This window comes from Panthera pardus, unplaced genomic scaffold (assembly GCF_024362965.1).
Source record: "Panthera pardus isolate Hobbes unplaced genomic scaffold, ASM2436296v1 HiC_scaffold_26, whole genome shotgun sequence".
Classification (NCBI taxonomy): Eukaryota; Metazoa; Chordata; class Mammalia; order Carnivora; family Felidae; genus Panthera; species Panthera pardus.
The window spans coordinates 20919469-20944486 of NW_026526832.1; the positions used below are offsets into that span (position 1 = coordinate 20919469).

General features: G+C 37.2%; 1 protein-coding gene across 21 annotated transcripts in view; it reads left to right on the forward strand.

Moving 5' to 3' along the window:
• DTNB (dystrobrevin beta) overlaps positions 1 to 25018 on the forward strand; it is a 212898-nt gene that overhangs the window by 89268 nt on the left and 98612 nt on the right. For all 21 annotated transcript variants that reach the window (XM_019450241.2, XM_019450108.2, XM_019450168.2 and 18 more), the window contains exon 8: positions 6576 to 6700. In XM_019450241.2, coding sequence (XP_019305786.2) covers positions 6576 to 6700 — 125 coding nt within the window. The remainder of the gene's footprint in view (positions 1 to 6575; positions 6701 to 25018) is intronic.

Consider the following 25018-nt stretch of genomic DNA (forward strand, 5'->3'; position numbering starts at 1 on the left):
CACATTTTTTTCAAACACAAAAAAAATTGACCACATTAAGGAAGCCTCGAAAGAATTAGTATCACAGACTATATTCTGTGACTATAGTACATTTGACTTAAGAATCAGTAACAGAAAGATGACAAGAAAACTGGTACGTTGGTTACTGAGAACTTAGTTGAAATGAACAAATTCCTAACACAATCCTTCTTACCAAAACTGGTTCAAAATGGAATAAAAACTCCAAATAGTAGTATAATCATTAAAGAATTTGAATTAGTAGCATAAAATCTTTACAAAGTAAACAACCAGGCCCAAATGACTTGACATGAGTTTCAACAAGCACTCAAAGAAAAGATGAATTCCAATATTATGTAACATTTCCCAGATTCCAGAAAAAATAATGAGCATTCCAGTTTCGTTCTTGAGGCCAGAAGAACCTTGATACCAAAACCTCATAGGACAGCAAGAAAGGAAACTTATAAGATGTTTTCATGAACAGAAGTAAAAGCCTAAACAAAATACTATGAAACTGATTCCAGCAGTGTGTACAAAAGATACTACAGCCTGATCACCCTGGTTTTATTCCAGCAATTAGAGATAAATTATTATAACAACCAAATTCATAGATTGATGGACTAAGTCCATATAATCATTTCAAAAGACTTATAGAGGACATTTAATAATACCCGATATCCATTGATAATTTAAATACACACACACAGACACACACACACACACACACACACGTACACACACACACCCGAAAACAGTTTCAAAACAAAAAACCTTAGCAACCTAGAAATAGAAGGAACTTCCTTAACCTAATATAGGATATTTATAAAAACTGATAGTATCTATTATTTTTACTGGTGAAATGTTGAAATTATTTAAGATTGAAAACAAAACAAAGAGGCTTGCCATCACTGCTTCTGTTTAGCATTTTATCGGTAGTCCCATGCCGCATAATAAACAAGGAAAAGATGTTTGAATTGAAAGGAAACCAAATTGCCATTATTTGATGATGACTGTCAGTGTAGGAAGGCTGAAAGAATCTCCAGATAAATCAGTAGAACTAAAAACTTCTTTGTATCAAAGGACATAAACACAACATAATGAAAAGGCAAACGATGGAATGGGAGAAAATATTTGCAAATTGTATATCTGATTAGGGGTTCATATCCAGAATTTATAGAACTCCTGTAACTCAGCAACAAAAAACAAGCAACTCAATTGAAAAATAGGCTAAGGACTTGAATGGACATTTCTCAAAGATGATATAAAAATGGGTAGCAAGTGGCAGACAACCTCTCCTTTGCTGTCCAGCTTGCTGCTTCCTTGTGATGTATGCAATAAAACTTTTATTTCCTTAAAAAAATAAGTGGCTGGGGCACCTGGGTGGCTCAGCTGGTTAAGCGTCCGACTTCTCGGCTCGGGTCATGATCTCACAGTTTGTGAGTTCAAACCCCGCGTCAGGCTCTGTGCTGGCAGCTCAGAGCCTGGAGCCTGCTTCAGATTCTCTCTCTGACCCTCTCCTGCTCATGCTCTGTCTCTCTCTGTCTCTCAAAAATAAATAAACTTTAAAAAAATAAATAAATGGCTAACAAGCATATGAAAAGATATATGACATCACTAATCATTAGGGAATTGCAAATCAAAACCACAATAAAATATTCCTCACATACATTAGGATGGTTAGTATTTAAATAGAAGTGTTGGTGAGCGTGTAAGGAAATTGGGACCCACCTTTGGTGGAATGTAAAATGATGCAGCCACTATGGAAACCAGCATGAAGGTTCCTTAAAAAATGAAAAATAGAATTATCAATAATTCTACTTGTGGGTATATACCAAAAGAAAGCATAGTCTTGAGATACTTGTACACCCATGTTCGTAACAGCATTATTTACAATAGCTGAAACTTGGAAGCAACTCATGTGTCCATTGATGGATGAATGGGTATACAAAATGCAGTATATATGATGGAATATTTTTCAGCCTTGACAATGGGAGAAATTCTGATACATGCTCCAACATGGATGAACCTTGAAGACATTATTCTAAGTATCTGAAGCCAGTCACAAAAAGGCAAATACTGTAGGATTCCACTTATATGAGGTTATCTATAGTAATAGATAGATAGTACAGAGTTCATAGGACCAAAAAGAAGACTGGTGATTGCCAGGGGCTCAGGGCAGGGGGAAACGAGGGGTTGTTTAATGAGTATAGAGTTTCAGATTGGCAGAATGAAAAAATTTTGGAGATTGTTTGCACAACCATGTGAATGTACTTTACTGGTAAACTGTACACTTTAAAATGGTTAAGGTGGTGGGAAGCCTGGATGGCTCAGTTGGTTACACATCCAACTCTTGATTTCAGCTTAGGTCCTGATCCCAGGGTTGTAGGATCGAGCCTCTTGTCAGGCTCCATGCTGAGCGTAGAGCCTAGTTAAGATTCTTTGTTCCTCTCTCTCTCTTTTCCCCTCCTCCCTCCCCTGCTTTCACACACTCTCTCTCTAAAATTAAAACCAAACCGAACAAAAACTTCCTAAAAAAATATGATTGTTAGTCAAAAACAAGTGAAGTAGGAGTTATTTGCAAGATCTAACTTCCATAGGTCTTCCGCAAAAAAATATAAACAACTCTTACAAATCCATAAGAGAAAGGCAACCCTATGTAACACTACACCAAAGACAGGAGTAGGCATTTCACAGAGGAAGGAACCAACTGGCTTGTAAATATTGGAAAAGATACTCAATCTTTTTGGCAGTCAGGGTTGCAAATTAAAATCATTTATCACTCATTAGATTGGCGAATGTTAAAATGTCTGACAATAACAAGGGTTAGCCAGAACGTGGAGATTTAGGAAGTCTCTCACACAGCTGATGGGAATGGAAATTAGTGTAACCACTATGTAAAAACAAGTGGCGAGTGCCTAGTAAAATTGAACGTGTATAACTCGATCCAGTAATTGCACTCTGATAAACTCTTACACATGGCTACCAGGAGACTTAGACAAGAAAGTTTATGGCAACACTGTGAGAGGGAAAAAATGGAAACATCCCAAGTGTTTATTAGCAGTGGAATGAATTATGATATAATTAAGCAATGACATACAGTCAGTTGGTGAAAAAATGAATGTGACATGTATCGATAGGGGTGATTTGTAATGTCATTTTAAGCGAGAGCAGCAAGTTGTAGAAAAATATATCTATGTAAGTCTATATAGGTTTTAAACGTATTAAATCATGTATTTATGCATAATCACCAAAGTAGTAAAATCAAGGACATGATTAATACAAAATCCAGAATACAGGTTACCAGCAGAGGAGCAAGTGAGGTGGGAGGGGGCTCTTAGCCTAAGATCCCACAGCAAGGCTTCAGAGTGACAACCATATTTCGGTTTCTCAGGCACACTGGTGGGTAGGTAGGTATTTGTTTTATAACTTTTTAAAGTGCACATACACATTTTATACACTCTTGTATAGACTTCTTTAATCGTACCCTGTAGTATTTTGAAGAAATGGTAGGAAATGTTTTGAAATTGACTAATGTGGATTAAGGTATCGAAAACGGATGAAGTTTGAAAATCATCACCTCAGAGTGTTTAGAAGAGATTTACTTTTTTAGGTTAAGGCTTCTCCATATATTTATCAGTTTTAGAGTCCAAGTGAGGGGAAAGTTACAGAGACAGAAAGTGGCATCTCTTGCAGAGTATTTTACAGTGGAAGACACCAGTCCCTGCGCCTCGCCTGCCTTCTTCCTTCCTCACTCCCTTCTTCACTTCTGTAAATATTTGGTGACTGACTGCCAAGTCCTGGGCATTGTCCTACAGGTCCGGGAGCCTGAGAGGTAATGTCCCTATCTTGGTGCTTAAAGCCGTTTTTGGATTCATGCTTACAGGCTTTATTAATCTTAGCCTCCTAAACTACCTAGATAGCAAAATTCACTTCAGGTCCATATCATAATTTATCTTTGTAAGGAAGTCATTTATTTACATATTTAGACAACCTAACTGAATGAATGTCTTTAAAATTTTCGGAGTAAGGGTGCTGGACTGGCTCAGTCAGTAGAGCATGCAACTCTTGATCTCAGGGCTGTGAGTTCAAGCCCTACGTTGGGTGTGGAGCTTACTTAAAATAATAAGCAAATAAATAACATTTTCAGAGTAATATATCCTCTTTGGTTTGGTCCTAGCCCTTAGTTAATATTGTAATTCCTGAATATGTATATTTATTCTCAGTCTTTTTCCCTTTCCATACATTTCAAAACTCATGATATGTTCTAATCATTTAGAATTGACTTTAATGTATTAATTTTAGCTTCCTATCTATATTTTTGAGACTCAAAGTTGGATCTGATCTTAAGCCTTGACTTTAAAGCAGTATTTTCAAATGAATTACAAGCACACTACTAGAGATTATTAGGTGGTACAGAGGGAGCCATTTTTTATTTTAATAGTTATGTAGTTATTTTAATGTTCATTATAAAATATACATGTGAAACCTGTGATTTCATGGTTGTTTTTGCTCAGGATGCAGCTAAAGCAGTCTATATGATAATCCATCTCATAGACTACACGAATTAATGGCCCAGGGGGTTCTCAGACATAGCAAAATATCATGAAATTAATACATGGATCACAGATGTAGTGTTTAGTTGTAAAGGTGAATTAAGGTATTCTCTGATGTCCTCTCTCTCCTACTTGTGTTGTAACTCAAGAAATAAGTTTATATGGTTTGATCAGGAAAAAGCAGTCTAGAAAATTCATCTAGGCCCGTTGTTCAAATAACATATTCCATTATGGAACAGATCCTGGAACTATACACATGATTAACATGTAGAGCCTACCTTTCAGGAGCACCAGTTTCACAGAAATAGGCACATAATTAAAAAGTGCATGATAGCATCGTTAGCATAACAGTGGAAATTTGTGCACAGTAAGTGGGTAGCTTGGAAAGGTGGTCTCTGGCTTATGAAACTGTGAGAAAAGTCTGCCCAGAGCAAGACTTGCAAGCAGTCTTGAGAGATGAGCAGAAAATTTACAGAAAAATAGACTGGCAAAAGGTGATCTCAGAAAGGCACACGCCAAGGTACAGAGACCTAAGAGAACACGGTGTTTGGGGCTAACTGAGCAGCTTGTCATTTATGCTAGTGTGAGGAGAGGCAGGAGCCAGGTAGGAAAGCTTTTATGTGGAATGTGATAGTGGGTACTTAGATCTTATTCTATAAGTGATTAGGAGTCTTTGAAAGATGTTAAACAGAGAAGTGATGTGAGGTCTGGGGACAGTGTAGAAGACAGAGGGGAGGATCAAGTCACATTTCAGCCTGTTGGGCAAAGGGGAAATGGAGAGCACTTAGGGGGGATGTTCAGGTTTTTGCTTTGTTTAGCTTCATACGCTTTTTAGGAAATACTACATTTAGGCTTTGCTCAGAATTTAATGTGTTGAAGGGGTTAGTGGTAGGTGATTTGGAGCCAATATATGAAGTTTCCGAAGAAATTGGTATTATTTAGTCTGTGTTATAAACAAGGTGTTAATTAACTTTCCCTGCATAGTCTTAAAGGCAAAGAGTTTTGCTTGTTTTGTGTTAAATACGTGCAAGCAGCATATAAAAGTTAAGTGGAGATGTGATATCGATAAGGCACATGGCTGCAAACAAGTTCTGTTTTTCAATTAGAGTGCTACATATGGTAACATGTTGCAGAGGGAGTAGAATGAAATATTTACACCTTTTTGCAGTTAACATCCTGCCAAGAAAATTTCAGACAAATGTGTTATTTAAAGGGAATTGGGTGGGCAATAAAATCAATATATGAAGAGCTTCCTTTATATATGGGTTTCCAATGTGAATGTTCTGAATAATTTAATTGTGGCATATTGTTTACTAGTGTGTATATTTACTGATACATCTTAGACTTGATAGTCTTTGGATTTGGCGTGTGTGGTTCTACCTTACAGAGAAATGTATTAGTATGCCAACTTATTCTTGTGCCTTCCGCATATCTGAATTTACAGTCACGGGTCTGATGCTGACTGCCTGTCTATGTGAGGGCACTCATCTGTGTCTGTATACATAGCCAGACCCTTAGCACCAAATGTTCTGCCTCACGTTTATTTTGGGAATATTCTCTTAATAGGCATGTTTTGGGATGTGACTTAGTCAGCTAATTTGCTAACATTCAAAAGCCACGAGCTCTCAGCATTATCTTAGCCTTTTAGTATTTTAGTCCACCAAAAATTTCTGACTCTGATTGGGAAATTAACTGTAACATCTTACCAAAAATGATCTAGAAGCATCAGAAGAGAGAGTTCATGCAAAGGGCACAGAGAGATGTTCAAAAGGAAAGTTAACGTTAACTTTATAGTCTGACTGCATGGTAGAAATGAGGGAGTAAGTATAGAAATGAAGGACCACAAATGACCTTGGGACAACTGTAGATCCCATTCTGTAAGGCCCGGTAAGGTCGATTATAATGCAACTTAGCTTGTATTTAAAAGATATTTTCTTTAGTTCTTGTCACCATGTTCTTTGGAAATTCCTTTTCATTATTTTGAAGATTTAATTTCTTATTTCCTTATTTTCTACTTTAACACAGAAATCCCCTGCAAAGAAGCTGAGCCATGCAATTAGTAAATCTTTGGGGTGTGTACCCACCAGAGAACCCCCACATCCTGTTTTTCCTGAGCAACCCGAGAAACCACTTGACCTTGCAAATATAGTGTAAGTATACACCTGGTTATGGATATGGATTATACTGAAATGGAGACCTTGCTGAATTCTTTTGGATCACAGCCAACTTACCTAACATGAACATTTAACCTTCTGGTTTTTACTTTACTTTTGGGGAGCTTAAGACTTCAAGATTTTGGGGCGCCTGGGTGGCTCAGTTGGTTGAGTGTCCGACTTCGGCTCAGGTCATGATCTCACAGCTCGTGAGTTTGAGCCCCGCATCGGGCTCTGTGCTGACAGCTCAGAGCCTGGAGCCTGCTTCAGATTCTGTGTCTCCCTCTCTCTCTGCCCCTCCCCTGCTCATGCTCTGTCTCTCTCTGTCTCAAAAATAAATAAACGTTAAAATAAAAAAAAATAAATAAAAAAAAGACTTCAAGGTTTCATTTATTTAAATCACCATAAATATTTACGTGGAAGCATATAGCTCCTGAGCCCTGAAGTCTAAGTGATAATGATCACAAACAGAAACTTTAATTAATATATTGAAGAGTAATTATTGAACTGGTTTTAGCAAGGTTACCTTTTGTTGTTAGCGTGTTCTTCCTTAAATCAGCGGTAGTGATCATTTCTTCTGTATGGCTGTAATGCCCACAGGGGTGTTTAAAACTGGTTCAGACAACATGGAAATGAAAATCAACTTAATTTGTTGGTTTTTTTATTTTTATGTTTTGTATTGAGAGAAAATTAGGAAACACAAGATTGTATTCTGTAAATAAAACTGGTGTTTTATTTTTACTTTCTTTGAATATTCATGCTAAATGAAAGAAAGCCAGACAGGATCAAAAAAGAGAAGTAGAGAAAGAGGAAGAGTAAGGAAATGAAAATCAACTTAATTTGTTGGGTTTTTTTTATTTTTATGTTTTGTATTGAGAGAAAATTAGGAAACACAAGATTGTATTCTGTAAATAAAACTGGTGTTTTATTTTTACTTTCTTTGAATATTCATGCTAAATGAAAGAAAGCCAGACAGGATCAAAAAAGAGAAGTAGAGAAAGAGGAAGAGTAAGGAAGAGGAGAAACGATGAAACTTTAAGATTCAGCCTCTAAACTGGTTTCTTCACTTTGAATTAAATGGTGATGTTATGTGTCCTCCTGGATAAAGTCAGTAGGCTTTTGATCATTAGTCTTTATCGGGTGTCAAGAAGTTTTTCTGTTGGAATAGACATCTGTTTTCTTTAACCTCCTTAAAAAAGCAGTTAGGGTTCTTGATCTTTTATTTTCTTTCTCATTCAATAATCTGAAAAACTTCTTTTAAAATGATACATACCTATAGATTAAAAATTTTAGAATACAGAAGAGCATAAAATGAAATGCAGCACATTCTTCCACACTTTGTTGTGTGTTGTCTGGCTTTTAGATTTGCTGGCGGATACCTCGATATCTCTGATGTATTCAGAGCCCCATTTTTTGACTTCCCAATTTTGGACACTGTTGAATTCCTTCTGTTGTGTAAGGAACCAGTCTCACTTATAACTCTACGTATCAACCCATCCCGATTTTTCATAATTATATTACCATTTTTAAAGTTGATTACCTGTTATTTTATTTTACTTTTACCTTTGTAATTTTAAATACTAATCCTAAACCTCTATATCTTGTAACTTCTTTTGACTTGCACTGTGTGAACTGAGGAAATTAGTACCTTCTCTCTACTTCTCCCTTCTCTTTTTGCCTCCTGACTTCTGTCATCTGTCTTTCGTATTGTCAATGCTGATATTTCTGTTCTCTTCAGTGATCATAGCTAAGTCTTCTGAGATTCATTAAGGGTCAAATCTAAAAGTTGAAAACCCGACAGCAGCACTTACAGTTCATGTTCATTGCAGAGTCAGTGCGCTTCGGTTCTGTGAACTCTTCCTCGTGGTGCCGGCGCCCCCGTCCCTGTGCAGGTACCTCCCGTCGGGGTGCAGGGGGGTCGTCTCCCGTACACACCACTGATTGCTCAAAATCAGGCCTGTTGACTTTATAACTGGATTGACTTTCTTGTACTGTTTTTTTGCTCGTCTTTTGGTTTCTTCTTCTTGCTGGGAAAAAAATAGATACTTTTGTTCCCCACTGTGTTCCATAGTGAATTTTACCTATTGCTTGTAATCCACTTTTTGATTAAACTTTTCAACCTTTCCCCTTTTTGGTTAGTGTTTGTTACATTTTTTGATTAAAAAAAATTTTTTTTTGCTCCTCCAGTATTGTAGTGGTTTTCTCATTCTCTCTCTCTCTCTCTCTCTCTCTCTCTCTCTGTCTCTCTCTCTGTCTCTGTCTCTCTCTCTCTCTCTCTCTCAGTTTTGAAGATGTCCCTTTCACTAATGTTTTTAGTTTATGTAGAATGGACTTTTGTGTATGGTGTGGTATAGAACATCCAGTTCTCTTTCTCTCTCTCTCTTTGCATTTGAATAATAACTTGTGTCAGGGCCATTTATTGGGTGATCAGTCATTTCTCCACTGACCTACATTGCCACGGTTGTCATAAATGAAGTGTCCAAATGTGCATGGTCTGGTTTTGGACTCTCCTGTTCCTTTGGTCAAATTGTCTATCCTTATACCAACATCATGCTATCTTAATTACTATAAGGGATTAAGTAATTTTTTTTTTAGAATGTCTTGTGTATTTTTTTGCCCTTTGCTCTTTCATATAAATTTTATTGACAGTTTATTGAGTCCCTCATAAAATTTTGTTGGGATTTTGACCTGAGAATCATGGAATCTAAAAATCAAATAGAGGAGAATTGACATCTTTATAGTATTAAGTCTTCCATGTCATGAATGTGTTGTATCTTTGCATTTATTTAAATATCATTTTGTGCTGAGGTATCTGGGTGGCTCAGTGGGTTAAGCATCCAACTCCTGATTTCAGCTCAGGTCATGGTCTCATGGTTGTTAGATCAAGCACCACATCGGGCTCTCTCCCTCTCTCTCTGCCCCCTCCCCACTTGCCCACTCATTTTCTCTCTCTCTCTCTCAAAATAAATATTAAAAAAGTAAATATTAGTTTGTGCCTTTCATTAAAACTTCATAGTTTTCCCCAGAAAGTTATTATATATGATAGATTAATTCTTAGGTACTTAAAAAAAATTTTTTTATGTTTATTGTTTTTGAGAGAGAGACAGAGTACGAGCAGGGGAGGGGCAGAGAGAGAGGGAGACAGAATCCGAAGCAGGCTCCAGGCTCTGAGCTGTCAGCACAAAGCCCCATGCAGGGCTTGAACTCACAAACTTTGAGATCATGACCTGAGCCAAAGTCGGACACTTAACCGACTGAGCCACCCAGGCACCCTGATTCTTTGGTACTTTTAAAAATTCTTCTGTATATTTGTTGCTGTTGCAAATAGTGTCCTTTTTTCTACAGGTTTTTTGAGATATAGTTTACATATGATAAAGGCACCCACTTCAAGTGTACAATTGAATGAGTTTTGTCAAATGTATATACACAGTCATGCAAATGGTATCTTTATTGAATTATGTTTCTTAACAGTGTGTTGCTGGTATGTGGAAATGCAAATTGTTTCTGTATTTTAATCCACTATCTAGTCATCTTGCCTAATTTGCTTATTAATTTTAGTAATTTTCACTCAGATTTTTTTGGATTTTCTAAAATAATTATATCACCTGCAAATAATGATAGTTTTATTTCTTCCCTCCCACTCCTTGTACTTTTATTTTTACTTTTTTAATCTTTGTTTATTTTTGAGAGAAAGAGAGAGAGGCAGTGGGAGCGGGGGAAAAACAGAGGGAGAGAGGGAGACACAGAATCTGAAGCAGGCTCCAGGCTCCGAACCGTCAGCACAGAGCCCAACACAGAGCTTGAACTCACGAACCGCAAGTTCATGACCTGAACCGAAGTCAGACACTTAACTGACTGAGCCACCCAGGCACCCCTCACTCCTTGTGCTTTTAAATATTAATCATCTGTTTTTTTTCTTTTGGTCTTCTTAAGTTGGCTAGAGCCTCCAGTGCAATATTAAAGCAGTTTTTTTTTTAAACATTTATTTACTATAGAGAGACAGAGCATAGGAGGGGCAGAGAGGAAGGGAGACACAGAATCCGAAGCAGGCTCCTGGCTCTGAGTTGTCAGCACAGAGCCTGACGCGGGGCTCCAACTCACAAACCGTGAGATCATGACCTGAGCCAAAGTCGGACGCTTAACTGACTGAGCCACCCAGGCACCCCTCCAGTGCAATATTAAATAAAAGTCGTTTAGTAGGCATTCTTGTATTGTTGCTGATCCCAAAGAGATGGCTTTCAGCATTTATTAGTATGTTATTTGATGTAGGTTTTATAGAAGAAATTGTTTATCAGGTAAAAGAGATTCCCTTGTATGCCTAGTTTGCTAAGAGTGCTTTTTTTTTGGGGGGGGGGGTCATGAATGAATGTTATCAAAGTTTTTTCTGCATTGACATGATCATATGAGTTTCTTTATTAATGTAGTGAATTACATTGTTTTCTAAACAACCATATATTCCTGAAAGAAATACAAGTTGACTCTTCTTTTAATACATTGCTAGATTTCATTTGCTAATATTTTATTTAGACTTTGCCTATGTTTAGGAGTTCCAATTGTCCTGTAATTTCCGGGGTTTTTTTGTTTGTTTGTTGTTGTTTTGTTTTATTTTTAGGACAAAGTTTTCCCCGTGTGCTATCTTCAAAAAGCTGAAGAACATTCTCTCTTTTTATATTTTTTGGAAGAGCTTTTCTAAAATTGAAATTATGTACTTGCTCCTTCAATATTTGGTACAACTCACCAATGATGCTATCTCTGCCAAAAGCCTTAGTGGGAAGATTTTTAACTGTGAATTCCATTTTTAAAAGCAATTATAAGACTTCATTTTCTATTTCTTTTTGAGTCACTCTAGAACATTTTATATTTGTAGGAATTTGTCAATTTCATTTGTATTTTCAAAGTTATTGGGACAAAATTCATGACGTTTTATCTACAGTATATGCGCTAATGTCCCGTTTTCATTCCTACTCTCACATAATTATGGTTTTTCTCTGTTTTTTTTTTTTTCCCCTCTTGAACAAATCTTGCCATAGGTTTGTCCCATCTAGTGGACTTCAAGAGGACCAACTTTTGGTTTTGACGATTCTCTTATTGTATGCATTGTATTTTTGAATATTATTTGTTTCTACTCTTTATTATCTCCTTTGTTACAATTTCTTCGGGTTTATCTTGCTACTCTTTTTTTTAACTTCTTTAAAGATATGGTTAGCGTATTCATTTCAGGTTTTCCCCCTCCTTATATAAGCATTTAAGGCTGTGAATTTCTCTAAGTAGTCCCTGAGTAGTGTCCAAATTTTCTTGTGTAATTTTTTTATTGTTCTTTGAGAAGTATACTTTCCTAATTTCCAAACATGTGAGGATTGTCTAGTTTCCTTTTTTGTTATTAATTTTTAGTTTAATTTAATTTTGGTCTAAAAAGCGGTCTGCACTGTTCAGTTCTTTCAAATTTGTTGAGACAGGCTTATATGTAGTATATGATCCAGTTTTTATTACACTCTTAGTAAGCATGAAAACATTTATTCTATGCTTGTTTGGGTTTAGAGCTAATAGTGAATGAATGTACGTCAGGTCAAGTTTGTTAATCATGTTGCTCATATCTTCAAAACTATATATATTTCACTAGGAAGTTGAAAATTTGTTCTTACCTAGTAACTCTTCATTCCTAATAATTCTGTATGTTCTCAAGTCTATTTTATCCGCTACACCTCTTTTAATATCTTCTGCTATATTTGCATAGCGTAACTTTCCCCACCCTTATACATTCAACCTTTCTGTGTCCTTAGGTGTTCAGCATGCTTCTTGTAAATTAAGAGCTGGATTAAAAAATGTCATCTGACAACCTGTCTTAACTGGCGAGTTTTTTCCATTTAAATGTATTATTATAATATTATTATTATTATAGTTAGTCATTATAAGTAAAATTGGCTTTCATTATTACAGTTAGAAGTATTACACCATGATAATTGAATTTTTTTCTCCTCTCTTATTTTGTGCTATTTATAATATTTAAAAAATTCCCCTTTATTTGCATATCTCACTCTGGTCACCCTTTCCCCAGGACTAATCATTCTAATTAGAATGCTCATTGTATATCTTTTTCCCAGTACATGTTCTTGAAAACTACGTAGTGTTTTGTACCTCCTTTTAAAAAATTTATGTAAAGTGACCCTATGCAGATTATACCTATTCGTTCTCCCTGTGATGGACATCCAGTTGCCTCCATGTAAAATGCTGCGGTAAAGACCTCAGATGTTTTTTCCCAGTGGAACAGGGTAAGACTTTCTTTAAACCTAGGGTACAGTTATTGGGTCAAAGGTTGTGTGTTTCCTGACCAGAGGAAGTGTGTTGGGGAATCCAGCAGTTTAGTGTATTCTTGCAGTTAATCTCTCGCATCTGAATTCAGGCCCCACATGGCCATCTCTACCTGGTGTGCCTGGGTTCAGAGACTTTCTGGTCAGTTTCACTAGAGAAGAACCTCTAGCTGTTTTACCAGGCCTAGAAAAAAGTAGTCATTTGGTGTGTGGTATTGGGGACTGGGGTGCTCTGCTTTGTAGGTGGACTTTAAACCAAACCTCTAGTTTTTAATGCAGCCACTCTCCCTTCTTTCAGAGGCACCTGGCATCTCTAATTATTGAACGTTCCTGGTCTTCTGTGGCTCAGGAGAACGTTCACCTCAGGTTTCTTCTCTCTATATTAAAAAAGCCCTCCTCGGGGCGCCTGGGTGGCTCAGTCGGTTGAGCATCTGACTTCGGCTCAGGTCATGATCTCATAGTCTGTGAGTTCGAGCCCCACGTCGGGCTCTGTGCTGATGGCTCAGAGCCTGGAGCCTGTTTCAGATTCTGTGTCTCCCTCTCTCTGACCCTCCCCCGTTCATGCTCTGTCTCTCTCTGTCTCAAAAATATATAAACGTTAAAAAAAAAAAATTAAAAAAAAAAAAGCCTTCCTCATCTCTGCTTTCTGTTAGAAATTTAAGTATGAATTCAGTTTAGGACTGAGGGCTAAGAATCTGAACCGTTAATATTTCTTATTGATTCTTATCATTTTATTATGTTTACCTCGGATCCTTTTTTAAAAAATTTTTAATGTTTATTTATTTTTGAGAGAGAGAGAGTGTGAGTGGGAGAGGGGCAGAGAGAAAGGGAGACACAGAATCCGAAGCAGGCTCCAGGCTCGAGCTGTCAGCACAGAGCCCAACGCAGGGCTAGAACTCACAACGCGTGAGATCATGACCTGAGCTGAAGTTGGACACTTAACCCACTACGCCACCCAGGCGCCCCAGATCTTTCTTGTTGTTGTTGTTATTAAGACTTTATAGATAAAGTTGTGGTTTCCTGTGTTTTTCCTAATCCCATTACCCTTTCTCTCTCCCATAGAGTAGCCCCTAACATTTATTTGGTATTTATCACTCTATACATATTCTTACACTTTTACCAGATGTTCATGCATCCATAAAATAGCATTATAAAACTTTATATAAGTGGTTATGTTCTACATATCCTTTTGTATGTTTATTTATTAAATAGTATGTTTTTGAGATTTATTGAGAATCTCAAATGACATTCCACCGAATGACTATACAATAAATAATCCATTCTCCTGTTGACAGACATTGAGGTTGTTCCTAGTTTTTCACCACAATCTACAGTACTGGTGTGAGCATTCTCATACAGAGAATTTCTCTAAGGTATGAGTGGAACCACAGGGTCCTAAGATATGAATATCACATAATCAGGATAGATTAGGTGATAATGCAGTGGAAAATTAACCCTCAAATCTCATAGTTTAATGCATGGATGTTTATTTGTCACTCACACGAAGTCCCATGTGGATGGGAAGGACTCTAGAGCCGCTGAACTATGGACAGTGGCTAATAGTTTAGGCTGCTTCAATCTTTGGCTCCACTATCTTAACATGAGGCCTTATTGATCCCTGCAGCAGGGAAAGGAGCTTATCGGGAACTCATACCCATCTTCCTGTGCTTTGGTTCAGAAGTGACACATGTGGGGTGCCTAGGTGACTCAGTTGGTTAAGTGTCTGACTTCAGCTCAGGTCATGATCTCATGGTTCGTGAGTTTGAGCCCCACATCAGGCTATGTGCTGTCAGCATGGAGCCCACTTCTGATCCTTTTTCCCCCTCTGTCTGCCCCTCACATGCTCACTCTCTTCCAAAGATAAATAAACATTAAAAAAAAGGGGAGGGGTGCACCTGGGTGGCTCAGTCGGTTAAGTGTCCAGCTTCGGCCCAGGTCATGATCTCACAGTCTGTGAGTTCAAGCCCCTCATTGGGCTCTGTGCTGTCAGCTCAGAGCCTGGAGCCTGCTTTGAATTCTGTGTCTCCCTCTCTCTCTGCCCCTCCCCCACTCATGCACGTGCACACGGTCTCTCTCTCTCTCTCTCTCTCTCTCAAAAATAAAGCATTAAAAAAAATTTTTTTTAATAAATAAAAAATAAAAGAGACGGGACATGCTAGAAAGTCTAACCTTGTCAAGATGGCTCTTAGTGTAGAGAATAATGTTTCTTACTAAACTTTTTAGTTTAAAGATCAAATTTGTTATTTTTGTTTGTTTGTTTCTGGCTTCCATTTCATATTTTACATTAATGTGCTCCTCTCAAAATTAAAAGAATATCTGTGTCTATAAAAAAATTCTTATTTCTGGATTTTTTTTCTTTTTTTGTTGTTGTCAGATAAAAGATAAGAATTTAAGGGTTTTCTAGGGCACCTGAGTGGTTCAGTTGGTTAAGCATACACCTCTTGATTTCAGCTCAGGTCATGATCTCACAATTGGTGGGATTGAGCCCCGCATCAGGCTTCATGCTCATGACAAGGAGCCTGCTTGAGATTCTTTGTCTCTCTCTCTCTCTCTCTCTCTCTGCCCCTCTCTCTCTTTCTGTCCCTCTGTGTCTTAAAATAAATAAACTTCAAAAAAAAATAATTTAAGGGTTTTTCTTTCCCAAAATGGATAGCCATTAGTCCCAACTCCATTATTTTCCTGATTTGTTGCAGTTTTAATTTTGCTTTTCTTTTAGCAACTGATACTCACCTTAACACCCTGAGAAATAATATAAATCACATCTGTGTCTATATTTGTAAAATAATTCTCTAGTAAGATGCCTTTACCTTATGGTTTGTCTTCATCTTAGTGGCAGGTTAGGAAAAGCTTTTGTGAAGAATAACATTTTTGGTGAAGCCTAAAAGATGAATGGGGATTAGCCATGTTGGAGCTTAGTGGAGGAACATTCACAGCAGAGGGGGAACAGTAGGACAGAAGAGAGGGAAAGGCTGCAGAGGTGGGCAGAATCCAGCTGAGATTTTGGACATGATACTAAATTGGAGAGTTTTAGGTAGGACACAGATATATTTGCATTTTGCATTTGTAAAAGTCACTGCCTGCATGGAAATAGGAGAGTAGGACAAGAGTGAAAAAGAAGAGGCCAGCTAGGAGGTTTTTTTCATAGGCCAGATGAGAGATGATGGTGGTTTGGATTCTCATGGTGATAGTGAGAAAAGTTTGTGAACACATAAAGAATGTAAGGTTTTACCATTATTGGACACCTAGAAATAAAATTAAAACCCCAATGGAAATGTGGGACAGGAATTGAAGTTAAGTATGAGATAAAGTATATTTTAATGTTAATTGCTTACATTTCATGTTAGATGTAGAGATTTATCCAGATCCTCATAAATTCAGGACTCAAGTGTTGTTGATATTTGTTGAGCACACATAGTATTCCAAGCCCTTTGCTCACCTCTCCTATATACATCATTTCATTTAACTCCTATAGCAACCTTTGCAGTATAAGTATCATTAACCATTAATGGGTCAGGAAACGGCATTGGTGAGTTTCAATGACCTGTCTAAGATTACACAGCTCAAAATGATGGAATTGGGACTGGAGTCCACACCCAGCCTCTTTCCATCACACCTCACTTTCCTAACAGGCAGACCCAGTAAGAAATTTTTACCCTGGAAACATACAGTCATCGGACCATTGTTTGAGCCCTACGGTTAGTTCTAGAGTGAAGAGAGAACATTGAATTGCTGTATGTTGGTTGACTGAAAAATAGAAGGGAGGCAGTGTGGTATGATAGAAGAAAAACTAGATTAAATATAGAGACATCAGGTGCACCTGGGTGGCTCAGTCAGTTGAGTGTCTGACTTTGGCTCAGGTCATGATCTCATGGTTCGTGGCTTCGAGCCCCATGTCAAGCTTTGTGCTGGCACTGCAAAGCCTGCTTCAGATTCTGTGTCTCCCTCTCTCTGCCCCTCCCCACTCACTCGTGCACTTGCCTTTGCTCTCTTTCAAAAAAAACATTAAAGAAAAAATAGAGATATCAGTTTGCTTTACTGTAAAGTGGTAATAGTAATACTTAATTATCTCAGGATATTGTTTAAGGTTAATGTATTTGAAAGTACTTCTAAGAGGTTAGGATGCTGTAATACTGTATTCTAAACTTTTAAAGTCTTTTCCTCAGAATTAAGTAAATCATATCACAAAAATGTAAACTCCAGAAAAGCTGGGACTGTGTCTGATGCTTCGCTGAGTTCCCAGTGCCCAGAATAGTGCCTGGTGCGTAGTCAGCGCTTCAAATGCATTGAATGAATGAATGACACTAACATGTTCTATCTAAACAGACACCTCCCTCATCCCCTCCCCTCTTTATGTTTGTTTCTTCAGAAAATAGTACAGGTCACGTACCTACAGTAAGTCTCCACTAGATGTCAGGCATATTTCCTTGATTGGCTTATTGTGGGTTTTTTTGTTTTTTTTTTTTCCTGGAGTTGAAAATATTAAGTAAACAAGGTTTTTCAAATAAACCTCAAACAAAACCAGTTCACTTATCATCCGTACTCTAGCAACTTTTCTTACTTGTAAGTCTCTCAGAGAAATTAGGTATTTCCTTTGGCCAAAACATCTTTATAAAACTTCTGATTCTTGATGTCTGATAGACTTTCTGCTAGCCTAATTCAAGCAATTTGCTGTTGCTTAAGATCTAATTATCTAAACACACAGTCCTTATACCTAATTTCTTTAATTAGCGGTTAATCACTATTACATTTCAGTTTATGGTATTTATTTCTGAGAGAAAGCAAAACTTCCTGGTGTTGTCTTAGTGTATGTATTCCTCTGAATTTCGTCAGGGAAGAGCATGACCAGTGTCCCACTGGACACACCTGTGACTGATGTGTTCTCTTAAACAGGGATTGGCAAGCTACAGCCTGCAGATTAGACTTAATCTTAATAGGTTAGACTTAACCTATTGGCTGTCTTTGTGTGGCCCATGATCTAACAGTGGTTTTTATATTTTTAAATAACTGGAGAGAAAAAAAATAATATTTTGTGAAATAAATAGAAGAGTAACATCGTGTGGAAATTATATGAAATTCAAATTGCATTGTCCATAAATAAGTTTTTTGGGACAGTCCACACTTACTCCTTTACACATAGTCTTTGTCTGCTTTTGGGCTGCAGTGGCAAAATTGAATCTTTGTAATAACTAAGGTTGAATGACCCTCAAAACCTAAAATATTGTACAGCCTAGGAAATATAGTCAGTGGTACCTGTAATAGCAATGTGTGGTGACAGATGGTAGCTACATAGTGATGAGCATAGCATAACATACAGACCTGTCCAGTCACTATGCCATATACCTGAAACTGACCGACTGAGCCACCCAGACACCCCGCAGTCTATTTCAATTAAAAAAAAATGAGGCGCCAGGGTGGCTCAATCACTTATGCGTCCACCTCTTGATTTTGGCTCAGACCTTGATCTCGTGGTTTGTGGGATCGAGCCTCGTGTTGGGCTCTGTGCCACCAGTGTGGAGCCTGCTTGAGATTCTCTCTCTGCCTGTCTCTGCTCCTCTCCTGCTCACATGTGCATGCACACATTCTCTCTCTCTCAAGATAAAAATAAATAAACTTAAAATAAAAAATATTTATTATCTGGCTCCTCATAAAAAAAGTTTGCCAGCCCCTGCTCTGAAGGAAGTGTTGGTAAAAACTGCAAATTTAGAGTACTTTTTGCTTATTGGTATTTTGTTTTTCTGAATGTTCATTATCATCTTTGATGGTCCAGGTTGTTTTTTCAGCCCAAGGGTTAAGGTTAATTGATAACTTCTTCTGTTGAAGCTCTTGGATAATGTTTGTTACCTAGAAACCAGACTGCCTTATTGTTTCTTGCTGCTTATGCAAATATAAATATTAGCCTATTTGAACTGAGCCAACTAGTTTTCTCTACACTTAGCATCAAAAGAGAATTAACCTAGATAATAAAAAAAGTTATTTAAATTGTAATTAAAAACTTTAATATGGTTCTATTTTGTTCAATTTTAACTGCCCTTCTATTTAATACTTAGACTGTCTATGCATTATTTTGATTTGATCAAAACATATCCTCTCTTTTATTTCAACTTCATAGATTTTTTATAACTTTAGACAATTACGCTTGAAACATCTCATCCTTACAGTATTTGTGAACTTATTAGCATAATATGATAATTCTGCCTGCTTTGTTCTTATTCATGACTTTAAGTAAATCAGTAGAAATTTGTGAGACCAGGAATAATGTAAGACCATTTATTAAAACCCTATGAAATTTGTAAGACTCTGAAAAAACAAGTCTAACTACTTGTTTATGTTATTTAGATATTAAGGCACATTTTTGTGATGCTTCTTTTATTTTTTTATTTTTAAATTATTTATTTTTGAGAGAGAGAGAGACAGAACGTGAGCAGGGGAGGGGCAGAGAGAGACAGAGACAGAGACAGAATCCAAAGCAGGCTCCACGCTCCAAGCTGTCAGCACAGAGCCCAACACGGGGCTTCAACTCACAAACCATGAGATCATGACCTGAGCTGAAGTCAGACGCTTAACTGACTGAGCCACCCAAATGTCCCTTGATGCTTCTTTTAAAATGATGGATAAATCTGGATTTGGAGATGGCTTTTGTGACCAGGATGCTTCTGGGTAATTGTCCTGTGCCAAACTCAGTGCCTCATTGTTTGCAACTTTTTTAATACACTAAATTTGGGTGTTTTCAAAGAGAGTTATTAACTGGCTTTAACTGTATTCCCAAACTAAGTGTGGGGTGCAGTAGACTTTATAGTACTGATTTGTTGGTCTGGATTGAAATCACTGTCTTCCACAACTATTTACTGAATGTGTACTGTGACTGGGGCTCTGTGCTTGGTGCTGAGGATAGTCTTATTTGAGAAAACTGACAAGATGATACTTTTCTCTTAGATCATTGGATGAGTCTGATGTTCTCGTCACTTGAAGGGAGTATCACATTCATTCTGGGTGTCTTGGTCTTTTAGATTGAACCTATTGGGAAGGTTATAATTTTGAGCTGTTTCCAGCAGGTTAAGTATTATAATTTGACTCTTAGATCATAGCTCATCCGATACTAATTCTGTCTTGCATTTTGCTGTAGTGATTTTGAAAAACCTAGGCAATGGTGACATAATCTGCTCACCAGTGGGCCATCAGACACCTTATATTTCAGGTCTATCTAATTTAATCTTTGGAGAAAAGAAAAGCTGCTTTTCATTCTCCTGTTCATGTAGCCCGGAATGTGAAAGCTCTTACGGTTCTTAAGGTAAGCTCTTAGCATCATCTGACGCTAATTCTGTCTTAACATTTGCTGGGATGATTTTGAAAACCTAGCACCTGAGGAATACAAGATTCTCTCAGAGCTTTGAGCCTCTCTTCACCCTGGTTTGGGTGTTCTTTCCTTGGCTCCATTTCAGGAGGATGGTCCAGGGAATTATTCGCTTCTGGGGTTGGGGCCACTTGGTAGCCCTGGAAGTATATCCTTCCAAAAAGAAAGATGGAGCATAGAGAGCACTGATACCAAGGGTCATGTGTCATGTTAGGTAGTCCTAGAAATAGGATAAGATTTTTGCCTGAACTTCAGTGTGGAGCTGTAAACACGAAGCCACACATGTGAGTATATATGTACCTATCTGTGTGTGTGTGTGTGTGTGTGTGAGCGTGATGGTCAGGTGAACAGCAAATGTGATAACTGATTATGATGCAGTAAGGAGAAACAATTATTTAATGTAACAAACCTCAGGGTTTAATCCTAGGAGGGTAACTATTTACAAGTGGCTGTGACTTTGGTCTGCTGAGTTTCACCTCCCCACCTTGGGATTTTCCTCACTCTGTTTACCACTACCTGTGCTTAACACAAGCTGTGCTTCTAAACTCTAAATTTAACATGGTCGAAACATCATCCCTTGTTGTTTTTTTTTTCTCTCTCTTCATTGTGGTAAATGCACATAACATAAAATTTACCATCTTAACCATTAAGCGTGCAGTAGTGTTAAGTATATTTATATTGTTGTGAAACAGATCTCTAGAACTTTTACAACTTGCAAATCTGAAACGACACATCTATTAAACATCAACTTTTTGTAGTAAAAAAACTACAAGCCTGTGGTAACCCCCATTCTACTTTCTGTTTCTATGAATTTGTGTACTTTAGATGCCTCATCTAAGTAGAAGCATGTATTTTTTTTTCTTTTTGTGACTTTCTTATTTCACTTAGCATAATGTCCTCAGGGTTCATCCATGTTGTAACATGTTTCAGGATTTCCTGTTGTTGTTTTTTTTTAAGGCTGAATAATATTCTGTTGTATGTGTATATACCACATTTTGTTTGTTCATTCCCCAGCGGACGTTTGGTTTGCTCCCACCTTTTGACTGTTCTGAATGATGCTCCTCTGAAGATGGGTGTACAGAGAACTCTGTGAGACTCTGCTTTCAATTCATTGAGACATATACCTGGAGATGGGACTGCTGGATGTTACAGTAGTTCTATGTTTAGTTTTGGAGGAACCTCCATAGTGTTTTCCATTGCAGTTGTACCATTTTACATTCCTACCAACAATGTGCAAGGGTTCCAGTTTCTCTACAAACTCACCAACGCTTGTTTTCTATTTTTTATTGTTTTCATTTTATTGAATTAGTCACCCTAATGGGTGTGAGGTCATATCTCATTGTCATTTTGATTTGTCTTTTATTTTTTTAACAGTTTTACTGAGGTACAATTTACGTACCATAAAATTCACCCACTGTGACAATTAAATAACTCCTAGTAAATTTATATAATTTTGCAACTGTCACCATCATTCAGCTTTAGAGCACTTCTGCCATCCAAAAAAGTTTCCTGGTACCGATTTTTGGTTCATCCCAGCTCCTACGAGTAGCCCCAACACAACCGCTGATATACTTCTTATTTCTATAGCTTTGTCTTTTCTAGCAATTTCATATAAATAGAATAATGTGTGGTCTTTTGTTTCTGGCTCTTTCATTTAGCATAATATTTTTGAGGCTTATCCATGTTGCATCCAATATCAATTGTTCATTCCTTTTCAATGCTGAAAATATGCCATTGTATGAATATACCACATTTTATTTATTCCTCAGCAGTTGATGGACATTTGGCTCATTTCCAGGTGTTGCTTGTCTATGAATAATGCTGCTATGAACATTTGCATCTTTGTGCGGACATAATGTTTTCATTTCCCTTGGGTGGATACCTAGCAGTAGAATTTCTGGGTCATGCAGAGTAAGTGTATATTTCATTTTTTAAGAAACTGCCAAACTGTTTTTGAAAGTGACTGTACCGTGTTGCATGCCTGCCGGCAATACATGAGAGTCCCAGGTTCCTCACATTCTCACCAGCGCTTCGTACGCTGTCACGATTTGGATTGTAGCCATCCTACTTAGTGAGTAGTGGTATCTAATTGTGGTTTTCATTTGCATTTCTCCAGTGACTAATGATGTTGAGCACCTTTTCGTGTACTTACAAGCTACTCATGTGTCTTCTTTGATATGATGGTCTATTTAAGATCTTTTGCCCATTTAAATAGTCTTGTTTTTGAGTAGTTTTAGATTTACAGAAATGTAAAGATAGAACAGGGAGTTCCCGTTTACCCTGCACTCGGTTTCCCCCGTTGGTAACATTTTACAGGTGAACCAATATTGGTATCAGTATTACCTGAACTCTATTCTTTATTAAAACTTCATTCATTTTGCTCCCAATGTCTGTTTTCAGTTGCAGTTCCCATCCAGGATGTCACATTCCATTTATTCATCATGTACCCTTGGGGTCCTCTGAGCCGGGACACTTTCTTTCACCCACTCTATAACTGGGTTGTTTATCTTACTGAGTTTTTAAGAGTTCTTCATATATTCTTGTCGTAAGTTCTTCATCAAATATATGATTTGAAAATAATTTTTTCCAGTCTGTGTCTTATCTTTGTATTTCCTTAATGATCTTTTGAAGCAAAATTTTAATTTTGAGGAAGCCCAATTTGTTTCTTTTTTTTGTTTGTTTTAAGGATTATGCTTTTGATGTTACATCTAAGAAATCTTTGCCTGACCCAAGGTCACATAAGTTTTCTCCTATGTGTTCACCTAAAAGTTTTATATTTTTAACCCTTACATTTTAGTCTGTCTATAATCCACTTTTGTGTTACTTTCGAACTAATTATGATTGCTAAAAAAAATCCTTGAAAAGTAATCATTCTTAATATTGGAGAAATCTGCTTTTATTTGAGCTTTATTGCTTCCCAAGCCAAATCTAGAGTATAACTATAAGGTAATTTCATGTAGACATTGAGCCTCAAAATTATATATTTCATCGAATGGAATTTCTTTTTTTAAGTTTATTTATTTATTTATTTATTTAGTAATCTCTATATCCAGCGTGGGGCTCAAACTCACAACCCGAAGATCAAGAGTCATATGCTCTTTTGACTGAGTCAGCCAGGCACCCCTCAAGTGGAATTTCTCAATAGAATGTGTATACTGTGATCTGGTTGCAATTTAGAATAATCTGAATATTTCTTGACACCTTTATAGGTCTTTATATTGCCCACTTTTGATTAGTAAGTACCTGAATTTAGTACCTACTAAATTAGCCCTTTTCATTTTTCTTAAACCTCAAATCTATCTACATGTTTCTAACAAATTAATCTTCTTGAGTTACTGCCTTTATCATATTACTTCCCTATTTAAAAGTCTGCAAAACTCCACTGCCTGTGGAATTAAGGGGCACTCCTCATGTTGGAATTCAAGGTCCTGTGTAATCAGGACCCACCTTACTCTTTGAATCTTATCTTCTGCTACATTTATGCAATATGAAGCCTGTGCTTCAGCCAAACTTGCCTCCTTCTTTCCCTTTAAAATTTTGTATCTCTTCCTGCCTCTCTGAGCAGGCTCATGAACTTTCCAGGCCAACTGCCCCCTTTCCTCAATGCCCTTCTTTGCCTCTTTCAGACTTTTCCACTTTTGTATATCCATGATTCAAGCTTAAATTCTGCTCTATCCATGAAACCTTTGAATCCTAGAAACAGCTAACTCGTATGGATCTCTTCTTTCCTTCCCTGAATTCCTTTAGCTTTTGTTGGTTTATCAGTCATTTGAACACCAAAAGTGCTGTTCTTTTCTCTAAGGACTTTTTGATTCTGTATCAGGCCTGGATTCCTTAAAGTTGTAAGCACGTGCTTTGCATCTTCATTTTCTTAAGGGCTCTGATCGAATGTCCTTTGTGTCTGCTATGTTCCAGGTGTTTGTGGGACTAAACTGTACTGACTTGTATGCTTCTGGAGTATGAAGCACAATTGTAAATTCTTGTTGAATTAGGTTAAGTTTGGCAAGTTACTTGTAGTCATTCTCTTCAGGGTCACATTTTGGGACCTGGCTTGTTTATTGGTTATGACTTTGCAGACCTTACTGAAGCTTTGGAAGGCAATCAAGGAAAGGCTGCTTAGATTGTAAAACTCTGTATTTTTTATGAGCTTTTGGAGAGGTTTTATTTTACTATTCAGAATAATCCTAGAGGTCAAGATAAGGTCAAAATAAGGCATCTTCTCCTTTGGTAAAGTAACCTTTCTCTTTTGTCTTACTTATTTTTTCCCTTTTGGATAATGCTAATGGATCATCTTCAGGGTAAAACTGGGTATTTTATCTTCAAGCATGAATTTCAGGAACGATTCTGTTGAATAGTATTGAATGGTCTTCCTCCTTGGTTTTTCACTTTTTTAATGGAATTCATTTTGGAATTTAAGTGACTTCTTCTTCCTCTTCAGTCATTTCTTCCCAGCTGTCACCACCTCACGTTTAATTCTCTGTAAGTCCAGCTGTTATTTTTCACTCATGTCCTGTGTCCAGTTTATCACCAGAAAAACATTCTTGTTAACAGCTTCTCCATAGAGTTTCTTGAGATGAATATTTAACATCTTCATTTTAAGAAATTGATTAATTTGCCATGGATATCATCTCTGTGAACCTCAGACCTTTTGAGAGC